The sequence below is a fragment of the Corapipo altera genome, unplaced genomic scaffold, assembly GCF_003945725.1.
Source record: "Corapipo altera isolate COAL_440 unplaced genomic scaffold, ASM394572v1 75, whole genome shotgun sequence".
Taxonomy (NCBI): domain Eukaryota; kingdom Metazoa; phylum Chordata; class Aves; order Passeriformes; family Pipridae; genus Corapipo; species Corapipo altera.
In genome coordinates, this window is record NW_020884887.1 from 5213500 (window position 1) to 5232983 (window position 19484).

Consider the following 19484-nt stretch of genomic DNA (forward strand, 5'->3'; position numbering starts at 1 on the left):
GCGCGCGCCTGCCTCAGGCAGGGGGCGGGAACGGGCTGAGGGGGCGTGAGGAGAGCGCAAGGGAGGGCGGCGGAAGTGATATAAATTGCCTGTATTTTTAATTAGTAGCAACAGGTGGCTGGGTTTCTCTTGTCGGTTTGATCTTTAAGCCACCGAAGCTTTGAGTTTCTCTCGACTGGCTCTGATGAGCTTCGGTAAACGAAGCTTGAGGGAGATGAATGTTGGACAGCTGGGATCTTAAATGTACGGTCCTTCAAAGACATAACCAGAAGATGCAGAGGGGATTGTTGACAGCCTGAAAGTTGGACACTCTCTGTCTAAGGAAGAATGATAAAACAACCAAAGAATGGGGACCAGATTAACCAATAAGGAATGGAGCAATTAAATTAATTAGATGAATTATTAAATTATGAATTAAATGATGAGAATTGTGTAGCTTAGAACCAGTCAACGTTAATTTCTTTGTTTCAATAAATCAGTAGAAAGCCTTCCACCATCTACCACAAGAATAATAACCAGGAGAAATCCATGAAGGGAGGCTTAAATTTTGCCAGTAAATGGAATAAAACTCTTGGATTCAAACAGCCAGAGGCTTAGGAGGTTATGCACTTGAGTTTTGCACTTTAGACGTTCTTAAATACTAAAATAATTAAATACTTAAATATTTACAGCAGAAAATTCGTAAGGTAGAGCCAACGTGAGGCCCACGGACTGAGCTGTGTAACAATTTGTGTTGCTAAAACTCAGCGTTCTGGAAAATAACTTCTATTATTATTATTATTATTATTATTATTATTATTATTATTATTAAACTTCTGTTTTGCAGAAGAAGTGAATTATTTTAGAAATGAAGAGTAGGTGAAAGAGTTTCTACTTAGAGAATACGTGTTATATCTGAAAGCTCTCAGTCAAAGAAGGAGCTTTTTTTAACAAATACTAATCCTGAGTTGCCTGAACAGCATTTTCTCTCTTCTTTTTTAAACATAAAGCAGAACAAAACTTCAAGACACATGAATTTCAGTGGAAAGCAAGTTGCCACTATTTACAAGTTTATGGAGGAGATTTTTAAAGGCGGCAGCAGCAGAATACAGTTACTTAACCTGCTTTTCTGTAAACTTGCCAGTTGGCTTTACTGTAAAAAACCCAATGTTTTGACAAAGCAAACGGAGCTTTGGGGACTCGTCACTTCTGGAAGAGACAGTAGAAATCCCAGGAGATCCACGTTCTCTTGGTGACTTAGGGAAAAGTCTTACTGCGTAAGAGATTGGATTTGTGGTGTGTAAAATCCAGGGAACTCTTTGCTGGATTCGAGTATTTGTGACTCTCCCGCGCAATAGGAATCCAATAGATGGCGATGTTGGATTTTCCAATTTCCCTGTAAAACGGATCCAGTTTAGTGAAATCAGGGCTGAATCTCCACTGTGTTACAGTACTGTCAGACTGGACTCTGAGCTGACCAGGAGAGGGATGAACTGTTGCACAATTACCTCAGGCTCCAGACCATATGTTAAATTTACTTCTTGGGACAGCTTTTTTGATCTTCACAGTGCAGAAACCAAAGCTCAACGAATCAAGCACAGAAAAAATAATTACCATTTTCCAGAGGTCATAGAAAGTTCATGTTCTTCACTAGAATTAAACATTTGCACACAAGTCTCAGTGGAATCAGATTATTGTGCTTCCCAAAGAACATTCGAAAGGAAGTTGTGAAATAGGCAATTAAAGGCTTTTTAATCGCAGCTATAAATTAAAGTTTTACTACATCCGCCTTTTAGGCTGGCTTATTAAAGAAATTGTGAACGATTCTTATTAATTTTGAACATCCTTTCTCTTTCTCTCTAAATCTTGGCTGGAGTCCTATAAAGATTGTGAGAATTACTAGAGAGGGAGCATAATCTTCACTGATCAAGCTAAGATGTTTTGATATAAAAAATTTCCAGTAACAACGCCTGACTTCCTTTCCCTATCACCTTCCACTTGTAGGAATAACCATATCCCACTATTTTTGTCACGCTTTCCATTGTTTTCACTGGTTTGACTCAACTTCACAGGGTACAAAATAAGGATCCAGCCTTATTTTATGAAGACAATTCTTTGCCTTTATCACTCTTTACATATTTTGCCGAGGTAAGATGCTCATTATTCAGCAGGTGTAAATGAATTTGCCTCATTTGAGCTCAAAACTGTGCCAATCACATCATTAGAGTTTCTAAAGCAGGATTTGCCATGGTGTTGTCACTGACTCATCTGGTGGGATTTTGTGCCCTACCCGTGGCTTTGATTTGGGCCTTGCTGCCTCTTATACCCTCAGTGGTGCTGATGGAAACATGAAGTGATTAAGGTTTGTAATCTCCTTGGAGAAATAAATAAAAAATGCAACTTTAATTTTAAACTAACTTTAATTAATGAAATTTTGGCTATTCTAGGAAAAAAATGAAGCCATAGATTATAACTGAGTAGAAATGGAACCTACCTTTCTGCTGTTTACAACCCAGGGGTGCAGGGGCATCTGTCCATGTTGTGGTGACATAAATTGACATAATAACCCTGCTTTTTCCTGCAGAGACACTTTGTTTTTCTCCTCATTTTAGTGACAGACCAACCAGATAAACACAATACAACAAGTTGTCGTGTCATTAAGATGAATAAACGCTGATTTATGGATTTACAACCTTTATCTTTCAGCACTTCTCCCTTCCTCTTGGTGTTTTCAGCGCTCTCATTTGTCTCCCACATTGTCCTCCCACATGTCCTGTTCCACATTGCCAAATCTTAGTGGGTAAACAGGCCCATGTGGCTTGGCTGGCCCTGGGCTGTGTGTGCTGACTCACCAGTCAGAATGTGCAAGTTAGAAACCAGCAGGCTTTGAGGTTGATCAAGGGACAGCCTTAGAGAGGTCTCCTGAGAAAAGGCTCTAATTGGGTTCCCTTCCCTCTGTTTAGGGAGGTGAAACACAAAACCATTAAGGCACAGGCAGGATTTTCCCAGGTTGGTGCCTTGACCTCTATGTCACCACTTCAAGTGTTTTCACTGCTCCTTCAAATCATGACTTACCGTTTGCACAAGTAACTAGGACCACTCCCAGTCCCAAAAAAAATCATAGAGGGTGGAAACATTTTTGGGTTCCTTTAAAGTGACATAAACCAGCGTGGTGTGTGTCCTTATTCTGAAGTGTTTCTTTCTGAGCACTTCAGGGTGAAACTGGTGTTTGTGGGATGCACCATCCCCACAGGACCGTGTTCTGCCCTATGGAGTGGTGAGCCAGAGCACTGCAGGGGGGTTGGGAAGGAGGTGAACAAATCTGTTGTTGGATGTATCAAAGCAGAATCCAGTGTATTCTCGTGGGAATGAGCTGGTAAATTTGTGGGATAAGGAATAAGTGGATGCCAGTATACCGATAGTTCTGTGGATGATTATCTCCTGTGCTGTGCAATTTTATGCTCATTTGTGTGAGGGGGAAGTCAAGCACAGAAACTGAGAGCTCAGAGCTCATCTGTTGAATAAAAAGTTGCTATTTTGACATTTTTTCAGACTAGAACTGTACTTTATAATATTAATGTCCCCTCTTCTCTCCCTGGCACATTTGGAAAGATAATAGAAAACTGCATTCCCGGAGAGTAAAGAATGTAGAATGCTTTACAGTTTCAGTCTCATTCAGCTGGATTGATTTTACCATAACACTTTTCAAAAATAAGCAGCACTTTTGTGATAGCTGAGTGCACTGAAGCCTAATGGGTTTAATTTGTGTGCAGCTGGGCTGTACCAAAGCTCCCTGAGCCATTACAGCTGTGCCTCTCCCCTGAATGGCTTTGGACAAGCCCCTAGGTAGGGATTAAGCTCCACACAGTAGCTTAACCTGGAGAAATTCACAGTGTTTTTTGAACACCTCCTGTGTTAAATGGCAGCAGCTCCTCTTTGGAGGCAAATCTATTTGGAGTTCATCAGAAGGCCTGTTAATAAGCGTAAAAAATACCCATGATGGAGTGTAGTTGCATTGGGCAGACCATCATCATGTGCCACTGCACTGGATCCTGGATGTTCTGCTTGGCGAAATAATTTTGGCTGTACTAAAATATGGGCTAATATGGGCTTGTCCCACAAGGGTTTATGATCATGCCCTGGTCCAAATAGTTTTTCCTTTAAAGGAAAACATTGCAACAAATGAAGGACTAACAAAAGGAAGAGGGTGATTTGTATGGCCTCATTTGGGCTAGCCTTGCCTGGTGGAGGTCGTAAAATATTCCAGTGGTAAAAATAAAGATATTTGGAATAGATTTGTTCTGGAGAAGTCAGGTGGTCCTGCGAAAGTTTAATATTTTAAGGTGGCATATGAGACTTTCTCCTCTGTAACCTTCATAGTCCCTCCTCCAGATCCATGTGGGTTTTTTTCCCATTTTATACAATCAGTTTTATTGCCTGTACCTCCAGTGAAGCTGTGGCTGGAGGTGGAGCAGGTATTGTCGGCAACTTATGAGCAAATGTGATGGGACTTTTGAAATCTTCCATAATTTACATATTTGTATGGATGGGATCCCACTGGTACAGTGTTGCTGTACCAAAAGGGGAATTCATGAGACAAAAAGTAAAGAGCTTAAAAGAAGAGAGAAGACATGTAATATCACGCATGGCTATAAAGAGCTTGGAGAAATGTATTTTAGAGAAATATTAGGAATCTTCCCATCTTATGTTTGCTATGCCTACAAGCTGTAGGCTCTCTAGTATTGAAATTTAATTTTAAGAATGAGACACAGTTTATTAAAATTCTATTTGAAGTATATATTAGGTATTGCAGGACGTGTGTCTTTGGGTCTTTTGCTCTCTGACGATTTTGGTATCTGATTTGTGTGTTTTGAGGCACTGAATGTGTTGTTAATGCATGTCTTCTCCTGATCAGTTACAAGGTTTACAGAATGCTGGTTTTTCCAGTGCTAAAATGTCTGAAATTCTCTTTTTATACATTTGAAAGAAGCAGTAAGGGAACTTTCCTTGTGGTTTTTGTAACATTACATGTAAAAATGCACAAAGATGATAAGTATTTAAAGTACTTCAGTATGGGATAAAAGCCTCTCTGATTTCATCCATATTAGAGAATTATAGCATTGTTTAAGGAGCTTAAATGATGATCAGAGATCACACAGCCTTTGTTAGGAATAGAAACTAATTAAAATAATTATCAGTCTCTCAGAGCTATGTAGTTAAAGGATTTAAAGTAATAGAATGCTGTTCATTCTCAAACCTTGCAGTATCGCTTCTTTCTCAAATACAAATATTGAATTTACTTTACACTATACAAATTGTGTGACTCAAAATTTACCTGAAGTGTGCTGTCAGGTGATAAGATTAGACAAATTCATTTCCAGTTCGCTGTAGCTTGGAAGAAGTTTTACAAAACCCGAAAGTGTTTGACAGACAATTGTATATTCCCTCCAAAAGTGTACCAGTGGGTCAGAAACACAGTTCTCTGCCTTTCAGAGCCACAAAGGGCACAGCTTCCTACTGGTGTATCACAGCTGGGTGTGATATTCCTTATGGCAACATCAGTCTGTGAGCAACGAGAGTTTGTTAACTGTTTTATAACACTTCTAAATTTTATAAGCATTGTCCTTTTAAGAGGAAATTACTGCATTTTCCACAGTCAAAATGAAATTATTGAAGTAGGAAATTGGCCATACTGCAACAAGATAGGACTTCAAATATACTTATGTGGTTCTTACTATAACATAGGACCACGGGAAGATGCTGGAACATGACTTTCCTATCATTGGGCTGGGAGATGTATCATCTAACCACACACCACATCCACCCCTGGCTATTTGATGAAAGAATACACATGAAAGGAAACAAAAACTAAGGAAATGGCTCTCCCTTGGGATGTAGCATTGTTAAATTGTCCCCAAGCGCTTTTAGAACATCAGTTTATGGTTTGTTCCCTGTTTCAAGATTTAAAAAAAGGTCACTACAATTCCTAGTAAGGAAAGGCTCAGTTGGAGAGAGGAGTAAATACTAATTGTCACGGTTTGTACCACTTCATGTGAAAAAAATCAGTCAGTTCTGTGATTCACACTTAATTGCAAGGGATAAAAATAGCTTCCAAACATGACCTAAAAAGTCCCAGAAGATGTTGTCAGGAATTCTCTTAAAGAACTGTATTACTGAGCTGGAAAATATTAATGAAGTGATACTTACACTACTCCATTGTTTTGACTCTTCTTATCTGAGAGGTAAAGTAAAGCCTCTAAATGTCCAGTGCTGTTTTCAAAGCCTGCTAAAAGAACCAAGGGCTGAGCATATTTGTCCTGGAGCTTGTTTTGGGCCTCCAGCGGTCACTGCTCTTTTGTGCTGTGCCCACGACACTGTTTATGAGGTATTTGGAGTGATTTATGAGTGTTGCTTTTAGAAATCAGATCCTCTGGCAGCCTGTATGTTTAGAGGATGCTTACTGATGTGCTCAAATGTAGATTGTGAGCTCTCACCATTGCTGGTATTTTCAGACTTTCGAAGAAGAGCTTGGTAAAGGATAGAGGAGTTATAAATACTGGTGACCAGGGAAGCAACTGCATCCTGGGAGTCACAATGGCAAACTTAGTGGCTATGAGTGTTTTATTTCGAAGTGAAAATGGTGATAAGGGAACTTGACTGAATTCCAGTCCTACAGTAATAGGTGCAAGTGTTTAAATTGTTGAGAAATTACTTTAATGGTTGACACTGTTTTCAGTTTCTAAAGTGCGAATGTACAGTGACGTACAGCAACGATACGGAACTACAGGCAAAGTCAGGGGCAACCTGGAGAGGAGCAATCAGGACTGCACTGTTCACTGCCACTTCCAGACATCCATCCACATGGCTGGCACACCTGGACACCCACCCACTCACACATGGCCCCTGCCCACCCCCCTGTTTATGGATTCTTTCTATGTACAGATGTGTTTCGCCGTTCCACAGCACTTCCACAACAGCTCAATAATTGGATGTGCACTTCCCTGGGTTTATGCAGCACTTTCCCTGCATTCTGTTCATGCTTCAGTAGTTTCTCTGGAAACTACCTGGGAATATGGTTAGGCCCTGCCCTTGGCCACTCCTGTGACTCAAATCTACCTGTTCCTCCCTGGTGTCCTTCCCGTGCTATCCTGAGAAACCATGCTCAGGTCCATGTCTTTGCCTGGGCCTAGCGTCAGACAGGTCGGTGTCCCAAGGGAACAGACTGGTTGGGATCTGTTCATTCCAATGTGATGTTTGCTCCACAGGCAGCTTTGCAGTTCAGTGTGTCACAGGTGGCCTCACAGTCCCTGTTGCTGGAGCCTCGGCTGCCGGCAGGGACGTGTCCATTCCGCTCCGAGAAGAGGCTGAAGGTGAAGAACTGGCACGGCTCCTTCTGTCCGCTGCCATCCTGCAAAGGGCTCAGGAGGCAGCTGGAGTTTTTCCATTCCTGGAATGTGCACATCTCCAGGTGTGGGTGAGTGATTTTGCTCACATACCCGGGGCTGGGAGATGCCGAGGACAGTGTCCTCTGGCTGCCACTCAGGAAACTCCCACTGTCCTCTAGAGAGTCTTTCCTGTGGTGTTCAAAGGAGCACCGATTCCAGTTTCTGTAGCTGTAGGGCCACCACCCCAGCTGCTTTCGACGATGGCACTGGCATTTCAGGATCTGTATAAAAGCCCTCTTGAACTCTTTGCTTGAGCAAGGGTAGATGATGGGATTCAAGCAGCTGTTAAAGTAGCCAAGCCAAAAAATCACCTTGAAAATTGTTTCAGGTGGCTTCAGAGCTGAAAACAGAGATCCTGTCCACAGGAAACAAGCAGAAACAATATCTGAGATAATTGGTTTGTCTGCCTCTAGGAAGGGCATATGTTACATCAGATCACTGTTAGAACCCGTGTATTAAAAATCTTTCATGCATGTTGCTTTTAGTTTTGGTCTTTTGCTACTAAAATGTTACTTTTGTTATTTCTAAAGCTAATAATGAAATGCTCTTCAAAGTCAAAGGAGCACATAATTAATGTAGAATTAAAAACTAACACGCAGTTTATGGGTACACATCTGCTGCACTAACATGTACTGATCCCAGTGACAGATCAAACCTCCACTGTCCAAGCTGTTGTACAAGGCACACATGGAATACTTCTGCAAAGAACTTTCAAAGGTCATTTCTGAAGGAAAATATCTAAATGTTCCCAGGCTTGTTAGGAGGTGTGTGTCCGGACATACTTTATAACTTCTAATACACTCTCTGGCAGCCCTCAAACATCCCTCCATTTATCCAGATTATTGTTGTAGTACAAACCTCTTGAAACCTGAAGTTAGTCGTTGAACTTCCCATATCTCGGGCGTTCATAAAAGTGATGTAACCCAAAATAAGAGGTTGTTTTATGAGTTCTTCCTCTTCTGTTCACAACCAAATAACTTCCCTAATGAGACTGCCCAAATGAAAAACTCCTACTGGGAAATCCATTTCCTGTACTTTTAGTGTTAAAAGCAGGGGCAATTGATCAGCTAAATTTAGCAAATGGGGCTTTAGAAAAGAATGTGTGACATTTTTAAAGCAAAACAAGCATTCAGGAGTTATCCAGCTGGGTAAACACCTTTGTGTCTAGCTCAAGTAATCAAGGAATGGGGATTCAGGGGAGAATTCTTATGTCAAGAACTGGAGTTTGATTTGAAGATTTTTTTCAAATGGAAGTCAACACCCCAGCCTGGATGTCACATCCTGACCTTTTCCACTGGAGTGGTTTCAGATTCGCTGGGCTGTGAAAGCAGCTGAGTCAGTTGTGGCTGTCAGATGCCTGAGTGGGGAGGGATGTGATTCTGGGCATATTTCCCATCTCACAGCAATGTGGAGGTCACGGTTTGGGCCTCAAAACTATGCAAAAGCACTTCCTATCCTCTTGGGTAAACAGCTCTTCCGTGGCACGGCACAGTGTGTCTGCATGGCAAAGCTGGGCTTGGAGCCTCCTCATTCCACAGGAATCCAGAGGGGAGTGTGTGCCATTCCTCATACATCCACTGCCCTCCCCAGGGTGCCAGCTGCTCCCTGAGGTGGCTCAGGAGAGAAAACAAGATGCTGAGCTGGCATCAGCTCTCTGGAAAGACTCTTCCTCATTACTAACAGTCAGGGAAGGTCCCTTGAATCCAGAACTATAGATTTTTCCCTGGCAGTGTTTGGGAATGGTGCCAGCTAGAACTGGGTCTGCCCATTGCCTTGGAGCTAAGGAACGCTGGCCCTTAGGGTTAAGATGGAGGGTTTAAATCACGAGGTTCAGAGCAGTTCTTCATGACTCCTGCACTTTACTGACTTTTACTCATGGAGAGTAAATGGAGAAAAGGAAATATATCAGAAAATCAATTGACTTGATGAGTTTTGATTGATCAGTTTTTTGACCACACTCACCAGACTTCTTAGAGCTGTTCAGTTTGGAAATACACTGAGCAATAGCAAACATCATAAAGAGAAATTAAGAAGTATTTTATTTAGTAGAAGCTAATTGCATTTAGGGTCTGACTGGTTCTTTATAATGAATATTTTATTACAGAGAAAGTAAGTGAAGCATCCTAATGAAATTAGGGAACATTGTGGGAAGCAATTTGGCATATTAATTGTCCTCACATATTCTGCAGAATATCTGCCCAGAGCTTTACTGAGACATTAAAATTCAGACTCCACTGGAGTCAGTGGAAGTCTTGAAAGGCTCATAAGGACTTCAGTGGACCTGGGAAGAGACCTATAATTACTCATAGAATCATCAGTTTTCTTCAGAATCAAGTATTTTATACTTAGGCTAGATAATAGTTGGTCAGGAGTACTGTGAATTCTCTGGATTTAAGGAGAAAAAGTGGCTATGGATGAGTTTGGGGCAGTCAGGTGCTGTTTTCTGCATGTTACAAAAGGGTCACATTTCAAAATTTTCTAAATCCAGTTTTTCTTAGATGAGAGCCAACCTGGGGGAGTGTGTGTTCTGTTTTCTGGAACAAACGCAACATCTGGTTTTATTGCAATACAATGGTCTGGAGCTGTTTGAGTGCTTTGCTGTGTGTCAGTGGATATTCCAGTGATGGTGACAAGAGAGCTCCACTGCTGGGCTTTGTCGTTGTCTGAAGATTAAAGAAAAGCCACAAAATTTGAAACTTCTTGTCCCTACTGATAACAGGTAGAAAATGAAATGTTTCCATCCTTGAAACACTGAGGGGGGGTATTCCCACTCTGGAAAAACCACCCTCTTGTTTGAACACCATAAAATGGAAATAGTTTGAGAATTGGTAAGAGGTATTTGGAAGTTCAGTTACAGAGTCTAATCAGACTCAAATAGTTAAGGTAACCTCGGAAGGGAAACACATCCTCTTATTTCAGGGGAGATTTCATTCTGGTGCAGATTGGAGCCATTTTGGCTGGAGTTAAATCTGAGCTTTTCAACGTTCTCCACAAGAAAAAATTCCAATGTTTTAAAAATTGCTGCAATGAGGAAAAGCATTGCAAAATACCAAGTGATAACAGATGAGTTCTGAAACATGAAAAACAGGAAGCTTCATCAGTATCAAACCCTGTCTCAATCTGTCCTCCAGAACACAGCTTGTGCAAAAATGAGTATTGCTTTGCAAGAAATCTGTTTTATGATGGAACTTGGCCTTCCTGTGAAAAGTGACCTGATCAGATTTTTGCTGTGACCAACAAGAGACATTCCCTGTGCTTGGCTGTGGGTGGCTGCTAAGGGTCTGGCTGGGAACCTCCTCTTCTTCCCCGTGTTCCTGCTGTGATTCCTGCAGCAGCCGGGAGTGCTGGAAGCTGCTCATGGCTGAGTTACAGCCACCATGTGCACAGCTAGTAAAATTCTCCCTCTAGAAGTAATAATCTGCCTCTGCCCAGAGTTATTACGAGTTTAGAGAAAGGATGTGGTTGTCCTTTATTTAAGCTTTTGTGGTCCCTTTCACCACATGCTTCGCCAAGCCAGCGTGCCAAGGTTTTAAAGCTAATTGGATTTCTAGAGCTCCTGATTCCTTCCCTTCCAGCATTCAGTGTTTGTTTACATTCCCCTGGACTTATTTAATATAGGAAAAAAACCCCACAGTTTACAAACAGTAGAGGATGAAATAGAGAGTATGGTTATAAAATTACGAGTTGATCAAGCTGGGATGAAGTGCAGGCCTTCTGGAGAAGAGGATTAGGATAACAGTGAAAACAGTTAGAAAACAGAGAAAATAGATCTTGAGAAATAGGAAAGCATCCAAAATCAACAGAATAAAATTCAATAAAGAAGATAAAAGATGGTTAAATTATAAGTACTACAAATAAATAACAACGGGTAGTGTTTGGTTGTGGTTATTTGGCATGTTGGTGTCTCTGTGGGATGCCTCGTGCTGCACATCCCAGCAGTGCCTGGGCTGCCAGGCTGGAGGACAGTCCCAGGAACCCAGCAGTCACCAACACACTACTCCTGTGTTTGTGGGTATCTTGTGTGTGTGTGTGTGTGTAGCACTTTGCTTTTGAGGAAGGAGAAATATCAAATAAGGAATAACTGCTGTGGGCAGGGACACCTTCCACTGGACGAGGTTGGTCAGTGCTCCAAAGTGTCCTGGTTGTGAGGAATTTCTGTCCTAGAACTGACTACCTACAGCAGTGTCCTCATATTGCAGATGAACAAATCACTTTTATGAGACCAACAGGAACTTCATTCACAGTGGCTCATATTTGAGAGCTTTTCAAAGTCTCAAAAAAATAGAAACTTATCTAGAATGGCAAAAATAAAACCAGGACTTTACCTCCCTTCGAGGAGTACAGGGAGGGATCAGGTTTTTTTACTAAACCCCAGACTTGCTACACCTTCTTATATTGCAAGCAATTGCAAGGCAGAGCAGCAATATTTGCATTTCTATGGGTTAAATAGACTGAGAGGCACCACCTCTCAGTCCAGAATAGCCGTGCTGACTTTCACCATTGAGAGAGCTCACTTGTGCTTAAATTGTGTTGCCCTCACACAAATAGTGTGAAATTGAGATCAATTTTGATAAGAATTTTACTTGGTACCTAAAACTGACAGTAGTAAGGGACAGAAACATGGCACTAATGTTATTATTTTGTCCAAAAGAATTAGAAACTTCTGCAGCTTCCAGACTAGACGGAACATGGGCCAAGTTTATTCTTGTTTTGCAAAAGATTAGATAATTGAGGGAGTCTAGAAAAGCTAATCTAAGTCTGCTGACATTTCATTTATTACACTTAAATATCTGCAATTGCTAAACATGTTTTGGTGTTTTCTGCTCTTCTGACTTAGAGACATCTCTCTTGGCCAGTGCTAGTAGATAACAGCCTGTAGCATGGAATTGAATAACACAACTGCATAGGTACTGTATGAACTTCCAGTGCAGTTTTTCTCTTTTGTCACTCAGACACAGATGGTTATTGCTTTCTGGTTTCTAGGGATCACCCAAAAGCCTGTCAAAATATCTCAAAATCTTGCAGTGGTCAGTGGAGAAGCACTTTAGTAAAGATGTGAAAAAACTCCTCACTTTTTGCTCATGTCAGTATTTCACAGGTAGGTACCCTAAAGCCCCTGAGACTCTGAGGTGTGGCCTTGATGCTTTAGGACCTGTATAACTTTACTCAGAGCTTTCCTCATGAGCACCAGCTCGAGCAATAGCACAAGTGTTTGCAAACGCATCTGGCATAAGGACCTTGTGTTCCAACTGCCTTGCTGAAAGTAGTGTTTCCCCTGAAATTATCCCTTCTCTCTTGTCTTTGATTTCAATAGTTTTGAGATTTCCTATTGCTGCCCAGTGGCTCAGTCCTGAACTGGTTTTTTCTTGGAGCTCTCTGACCACCTGAGACAGGAGTTACTGCAATCCCTGAGGCTGAGAAGTCAACTCGAGTTGATTTCACTGTATTTTTTTGTGTGTATTGCTTTGTGTATTTGGTTTTGCAAGACAGTACACTGTGAGATTTCCCTTTGTTTCCCCTGACGTGCAAATCAAAACCCTACAGAGGAAGTACCCAGGAATTTCTGTGGTTTCACCTGCTTTGATAACAAACAACTTTGTTCTAAAATCCAGAAGTCTGTAAGTGACTGGTAATTGACACCCTTTGTAAAGCAAAAGGATTAAACCAGGGCTTAAGGGAGGCTTTTTCAGTAGGAAAATGAATCACCTTGAAATAATCTCGTCCTCCCCATGTGACAAAACACACTGTACTGGTCAGTAAATGCCCTTATGATGTTTAATTGTACATTCTCTGCTGTCATCTTGCCACTGAACTTTGCACAAAGATTGACCTGCCAGTGGGCAGAGGGGCAAATTGCCACATATAGCAGTGATTTATATGAATTCTGTGTAACTATTAACTTGAGGACATCAAGTCTAGAGGGCAGGGGAAGAGAAGACTGAAATGAGGTGGAAGACAAACCAGGCCTAAAGCCTTTCAGAAAGCAGAACCCAGTAGCATTGACAGACCTAATGCCTGCAAGTGTTTCCCATGGGAAAGTAAGGGACCTAATTTGGTATTCTTAATACAGAGATGCAGAGGTTGGCCTCATGTAACATAAATCTATATTTTGTACTTCAATAACGTTTTAAGAATAATTTTGTGTGGGCTGACCTGTAGCATGCAGATGTTTTTATGTTCTTTTTTATTATTTTATTAAAAGGTTTCAGAATCTTAATACCTAAAAATGGTCAAACCAATTGTGTCTTCATCCTGGGCCTCCTGCCACCTTATCCCACTGCCAGTTAAGTTACAAGAATTTTGTTTCTGACTCCAGTGGATAAGACCCCAGGTTTTGTGGGAGCAGGAGGACTTAAGCTCTAAAATCTGCTGATTTCCCCTGGAGTTAAGCAGTACCTGGGGAAGTTAATGTGCTCTGATGAAAGTGGTGGAGATGGTAAGTTTTCCCTTTGTGTGTGGGGGATGTGTCTGAGAGAAGACTGACAAGCTTCTCTCAGGAAGAGAGGAGGAATGAGACTAAACCTGTACTTAGTAGCCAGAGGGAAACATATGATCCTTCATTTTGGATTAATTTTTTTAATAAAGGTATTGTCATAAAATTGGATACTCCCTTGTTTAAAGGCCAGTGTTTTAATGAGTGTTAGCTTATTTCTGCAGGGCTTTAGTCATTAAAAGAATCTATTTTGCTCAGTGTTTTTCAGCAATGCATGTTTAATGTAGTCCTGATGCCGAAGGAAGGGTTTGTATAAGGGGGATGAAAAGAAACATTTATTTTAAAGAAGCAAGATATTTACTTTTCAAAGCTGAGTCACTGAATTTATGGCATAAGAAGTTATCTCAAAGACACGTATGTCTTTAGTTTATTTTTTTATGTTGTGTCACAAATAATTTTGAGTGGCAGGATAACTGTTTACAAAGCCATGGAGTGTTTATGAATGTGTGCAACGAGGATGTTCTGCAGCTCCACTGCTATCTGAAAAGAATATCCAGTAGCTACAGGAATAAAAACAAATTTCTCACATGACTCTCTTTGATACCAGTTTTGCTGCATCATCAGTTGCTTAACACTGAAGATAGAATGGTTCAGTGCTAGAAACCAGACGGTGGTAATTCTTCGTGCTGATGGTTTAATGGTGCTCAGTCCATCATGGTGTCAGTGCTGTAATTCCTCCCTGCAGTGTGTACAGGGCTCTGCCAGATCTTTCCTTGCAAAACCTTTGGATTTTTGCTTGAAAAACACTCTGTAAGTGTTAATATTATTTCTTTTCATTTGTCACAGAATATTTATTCAAGCAATGTGGCTGCTTTCAGCACCACATCTGTTCTCAGTGCATATCTGCCACCTGATGCAATAATCCTTTGTCTAGAATATCAAAACGGGCAGCTGTAGAATATATTGAAATGCCAGAGTGGAAGAATAAAATTTTGTCTGGCAAAGAAGAGCTGAGAACACTCTTAACACGAAGGAAACTCCACTGCATATAAGCAGATTTGATAATACATGGGTCTGGGGTGCTGCAGAACTAACAGTTACCAACTTGTCAAATGTTTTGTGGTTGGATCCCCAGAAATCCAGAGCTGCTCTGTAACACCATTCTGCAGAGTCATGGCATCACTGAGGGAAACAAGGGGCAGAAAAATAAATAGGAAAGATGCAGGTGTGAGGGTATGATTTGGGATAATGGTGCAAATATAAGGTGTGAGAAATGGAGGCTAAGAAAGAAGCTTATGCTTGTGGTGAGTGGAGGTGAATATCTGGTCTGGACAGTCCAGGACACCTATGGAGACACCTTGGGACACCATCAGTACCTTTTGATTTCTACAGTTTCCTATCACAGAAATTGATTTCATACCCTTGGGTGCTTTCTGAAAGAGTGTTTAATAGCATTTCATTTAATTGTGTGTCTTCAAGACACAGCAAAATGTTTCTGGTAAGAAGAGTGCAGCACACAGAGAGCTCTTTAAGGATTCTTTCTGCACTGGTTTACCCTCTCCTGCAGGTAAGGACAGCTGCATTATGCAAGTGAGGAAAAGGGCTTTTCCCCACCTGTTTTAGTGAGCAATGCTTTAGTCATGTCTAACATCGTTAATTAACTCGGCACTGAGACACAGAGATAAAAAATACTGGATTCTGGAGTGTGCTGGATAATAAATTTAAAAAAAAAAAGAGAGATCGGGGACAAGGAACGAAACCATCCCTATTCCTAGTCTGCAGAACAAAGGCGAAGTATCTCCTATTTAAATGCATTTTTGTGCTGCATTGGATACTGTGGATACTCTTCCCCCTTTTTTAGACAGAGGATTTCTAGACAGGGACTGGGAAAGGCAGCAGTCTGTATTGCAACAGTAAGATGTTGGTTTTTTCACACCTCTAACTGACACACACTCCTCAGCAACCTCTGCCCCTCAACTCTGTGAGTACCAAGTGCTCCCAGCACTGACCTGGGGCTGTTGGGGTTACAGCACTTGCTCAGGGTTGGGTCAGAGCCCCCAGCAGTGGCTTTAACCCCCAGCCCACCCAGCCCTTCTGCCAGACACGCTGTGCTGTGCTGAAGGCTCCCAGCCTGGCACCCCACTGGGCACAATTTGTGAGGGAGATAATATTGTATTCTGTCAAGCAATAAATTCTCCCTCAGGTGTCTTAAACAATGACTCACTAAACCTGCCAGGGAAACCCAGGAGTTTTGGAAACTTCTCAAAGGGAAAACTGATGCTCCTTCAAGAAACTTGTTTGTTTCTCACTTTGCTTCTGCCCTGTGACCATAATGTTTCTAGTGGACTGCTCTGCATCTGTGCTGGGTGAGGAGTGTCAGGAGCTATACTGGCTCCTGATAGCTACAGACATGCTCTGCTGAGTTCACATTTGCTTTTTTATTTCTTCAAATATTCAAAATCAAGGAGGGAATCTACTTTATTGGATCACGACCTACCCTAGTACTACTACTGGTACCATATGGTGGAAATATGTTTCTATCCATAGGTAAGTATTTTTGCAATAGTTGGAAACTTGCTCTATGTTATAAACTTGCTTTAAGAGCCAGTACAAGGTCTTAAACGTCAGTAACCAAAGAAAACTTTGCTCACAGTTTTCCTTCTTCAGAATTTTTCACATCCTTAACGTTACCTTTATGCAGATCTTGAATTCTAAAGATTTTGAAGTCTATAAGACAATAAGCTAGAGATTACAAAGTTGTACTGCAATAGCTGAATTAGTTGTCCTGCAGTAAAGATTTTAGTCTAAATGACATTACACGTTCACTGAAATTATCATTTTGTAACACTTCACCGGGAACACGTTGCTGAACTCAATTCAATTTTCTAAAAGAGTCTCTAAAAATATTCGCTTACCACTCAATCAGAAATGTTTTGGTAGGGTAACTAAGTAAACACAAATATAGAACATTAATAAAGGCTTTTTCTCCCTTTTCTTTTCCCAGCTCTTTCCATATTTAGGCTGTCAGACTGTCTCAGAGAAATGAATTTTGGACAGATATTTCTGAGAGCTTAGTAATTGAATGTCTTGAGATTCTCTGCTTCAGGGGCAGTGTTAGCATTAAAAACAATGCAAGCGAATGTCACAAGGATTTGGGAACGCGGAGCAATGTGTTAAGGCGACATCAAATACTTTAATAATATTTCGAAGTTGAAAGTCCATAAAGTAGCTGCCAAAAGCTCACATGGCAATGTCCCAAAGTGCCTCAACTAAGACCTATAGAAACCAATGAGAACCTTCCTGTGGGGATCTCTGGGGATCTTTGTCTTTGCTTTTGGGATTTGATCAGTAATGTTTGAACTGAGAACTAGAATTTTTCAGCTTCCCAAGGCTCAGGGGAGTTTTTCACCTCATCATTAGATCAGGTAAATTTTCATTTAAGGCTCCTAATAACACCAGAAGTCCCAGACACTGAGCAGTGAACTGAACCAAGAACGTTTCAGTGCTGAAACTCTCTCTGTTCTTACGTAGGATTTTTGGCAAAGCATCCTATGATAATGTTTCTGAAATCTGATTCAATTCAAATGAAAAAAAGGGAGATTTAACATATAAAATCTGCTGGTATTGTACCCTGATTTGACATCTGCCCATCACTGAGGACTCCAGGCGAGCAGCTTTCTGCACACTTCACAAAGCTTCAGCAGGACTCTGCAAAAGCCGACATCAGGAGTTCCCTTCCCTTCCTTTCATCTGTTCACTGAAGTTCCCACAACACTATCTACTTCTCATTCATTTGATTTTTTTCGATGATATTTCTGTAGTACCCAACTAACCCACTTTCCTCCCCCTCCCCTCACAACCCCCTGATTACCAACTTACCTAGTGGCAGAACAATGAAGAAAGGTAGCCAGCACAGGATAAACATGCCAACCACAATTCCCAACGTCTTGGCTGCCTTCTTTTCTCTAGAGAATTTTAAAAGTTTGAAAGCTAAGGAGTTCCTGGGATTGTGACCCTTGGATTTGGTGTTGTTTAGGGTGTCCTCATGAACATTCTTGTAATGAATTCTTAAAGTCAGCTCCTTGGAGTTGGACATTTCTTTCATCATCCCGGCTTCCAGGTTTTTAGTAGTCCTTTTGGCCACTATATAGACCCGACAGTACATCACGAGGATGACAATTAAAGGAATATAAAATGACCCCAAGGAAGAAAACAAAGCATAGAAGGGTTCCTCGGTGATGCGGCACTCCTTGTCGTCCTTGGGAGCTGGTTCTTTCCAGCCCAGAAGAGGCCCAATGGAAATCACCATGGAAAGGATCCAGACACCCAGGAGAGCTAAAATTGCCCTTCTTCTTGTTACCAGTGTTGGGTACTGCAGAGAATAACGTACCCCTATATATCTATCAATAGAAATTGCACATAAACTTAAAATGGAGGCTGTGCAGCACAGCACATCAACTGCTGCCCAGATATCACAAAATATCCTCCCCAAAACCCAGTAGCCAAGGACTTCCAGTGTAGCAGAGAACGGAAGGACTGTAAAACTCAGCAGCAAATCTGCTATTGCGAGGTTAATGATGAAATAGTTTGTAGGGATTCTTAAATGTCTATTGCAAGCAACAGAGAGAATTACCAAGATATTACCTATGATAGCAAAGAGGATAAAGGCACCGAGGATCAGCCCCACAATTATTGCCCTACTGGTAGCCAAGGCAGGTGAATCCAGGTTAGTTGCTGTCTCATTGGAGTTGTTGGCAGAAAAATTGCCATTATTTAGTGCAGACACTTTCAAATATCCAGGTATTGATGTATTGGATTTATCGCCAAAGTAGGTATTCATCTTAAAAATCATCCTCCATAGCAAGTTATGATTGGGTCCCTCACTCAACACGCCGACGGTTTGAGTCAGTTCAAAGTCATCTCTCGACCCAAGAAGTTGCTGCAGAGCCCTGGCCTGGGTGAGGTGGAGAACTCATCTCCCCTGAGGGCTGTCAGCTCTGAGCACGTAAAAGTTGCCCAGCTTGGAGTCCTCGGGAAGCCTGTCAGAAACAGCAGGCTGCTCAAACTTGCTTAATTTCTCATACGGACTCGTTGAAACCCAGATGAGCAGGCAGAAATCTTGGCCGGAGCTGAAAGCAGCGCTTTCGATCACGGCGCCCCTGGAAGACAGGACAGGTTTAGAGTTTTCCCTGGAGCGTGTGTGGCTGTGTTGGAGGGATGTCCCTGTGAGGCTCCAGGAAGGTTTGTCAGCATTTCCAGCTCTGCGTGAGCTGGCTCCGATGTCACCGTGCCTGTGCAGTGACATCACTGCGGTGGGGCCGGCAGCGCTAGAGGGCAATGCAGGCCAACATACAGCTCCCACCAGTCACCGCTAAACAAATGGAATGTATCAGTCTTAATTAAAGCATTTGCCACACAAATCCGGAGTGGAAACCTTTAAAAAAAACACTTGCACTATCTGAGGGAAAATATACTTGGTAGGCTGTGGTGAAAGCAGCAATTTCAGTACTAAATGATCTGCTGCCCTTTTGCCCGCTAAGAAAATATATTTTAGTTTATTTTGTAATTGAAGTGAATCACGTTGTCATTTTAGAGAACTAATCATCATTTTAGAGAACTAATCATCT

The 19484-nt window shown here is 41.5% G+C and overlaps 1 protein-coding gene across 1 annotated transcript; it reads right to left on the reverse strand.

The window, feature by feature from the left end:
• Positions 1 to 6574: 6574 nt before the first annotated feature.
• On the reverse strand, positions 6575 to 19236 carry ADRA1B (adrenoceptor alpha 1B). The gene is made up of 2 exons (XM_027643592.1): positions 17737 to 19236; positions 6575 to 7779 (listed from the first exon to the last, which is right to left on the reverse strand). The coding sequence occupies exons 1-2, from the start codon at positions 18707 to 18709 to the stop codon at positions 7217 to 7219; spliced, it is 1536 nt and encodes a 511-aa protein (XP_027499393.1). The 5' UTR covers positions 18710 to 19236; the 3' UTR covers positions 6575 to 7216.
• Positions 19237 to 19484: the final 248 nt, after the last annotated feature.

Excerpts from the sequence above, each read along its gene's own strand:
- ADRA1B (XM_027643592.1), bottom strand. The coding sequence starts at position 18,709 with ATGATTTTTAAGATGAATACCTACTTTGGCGATAAATCCAATACATCA. Across the intron at positions 7,780-17,736 it reads CTTCATTGTTCTGCCACTAG|GATCTCTGTTTTCAGCTCTG; the intron begins GTAAGTTGGTAA and ends TCCTGTGGACAG.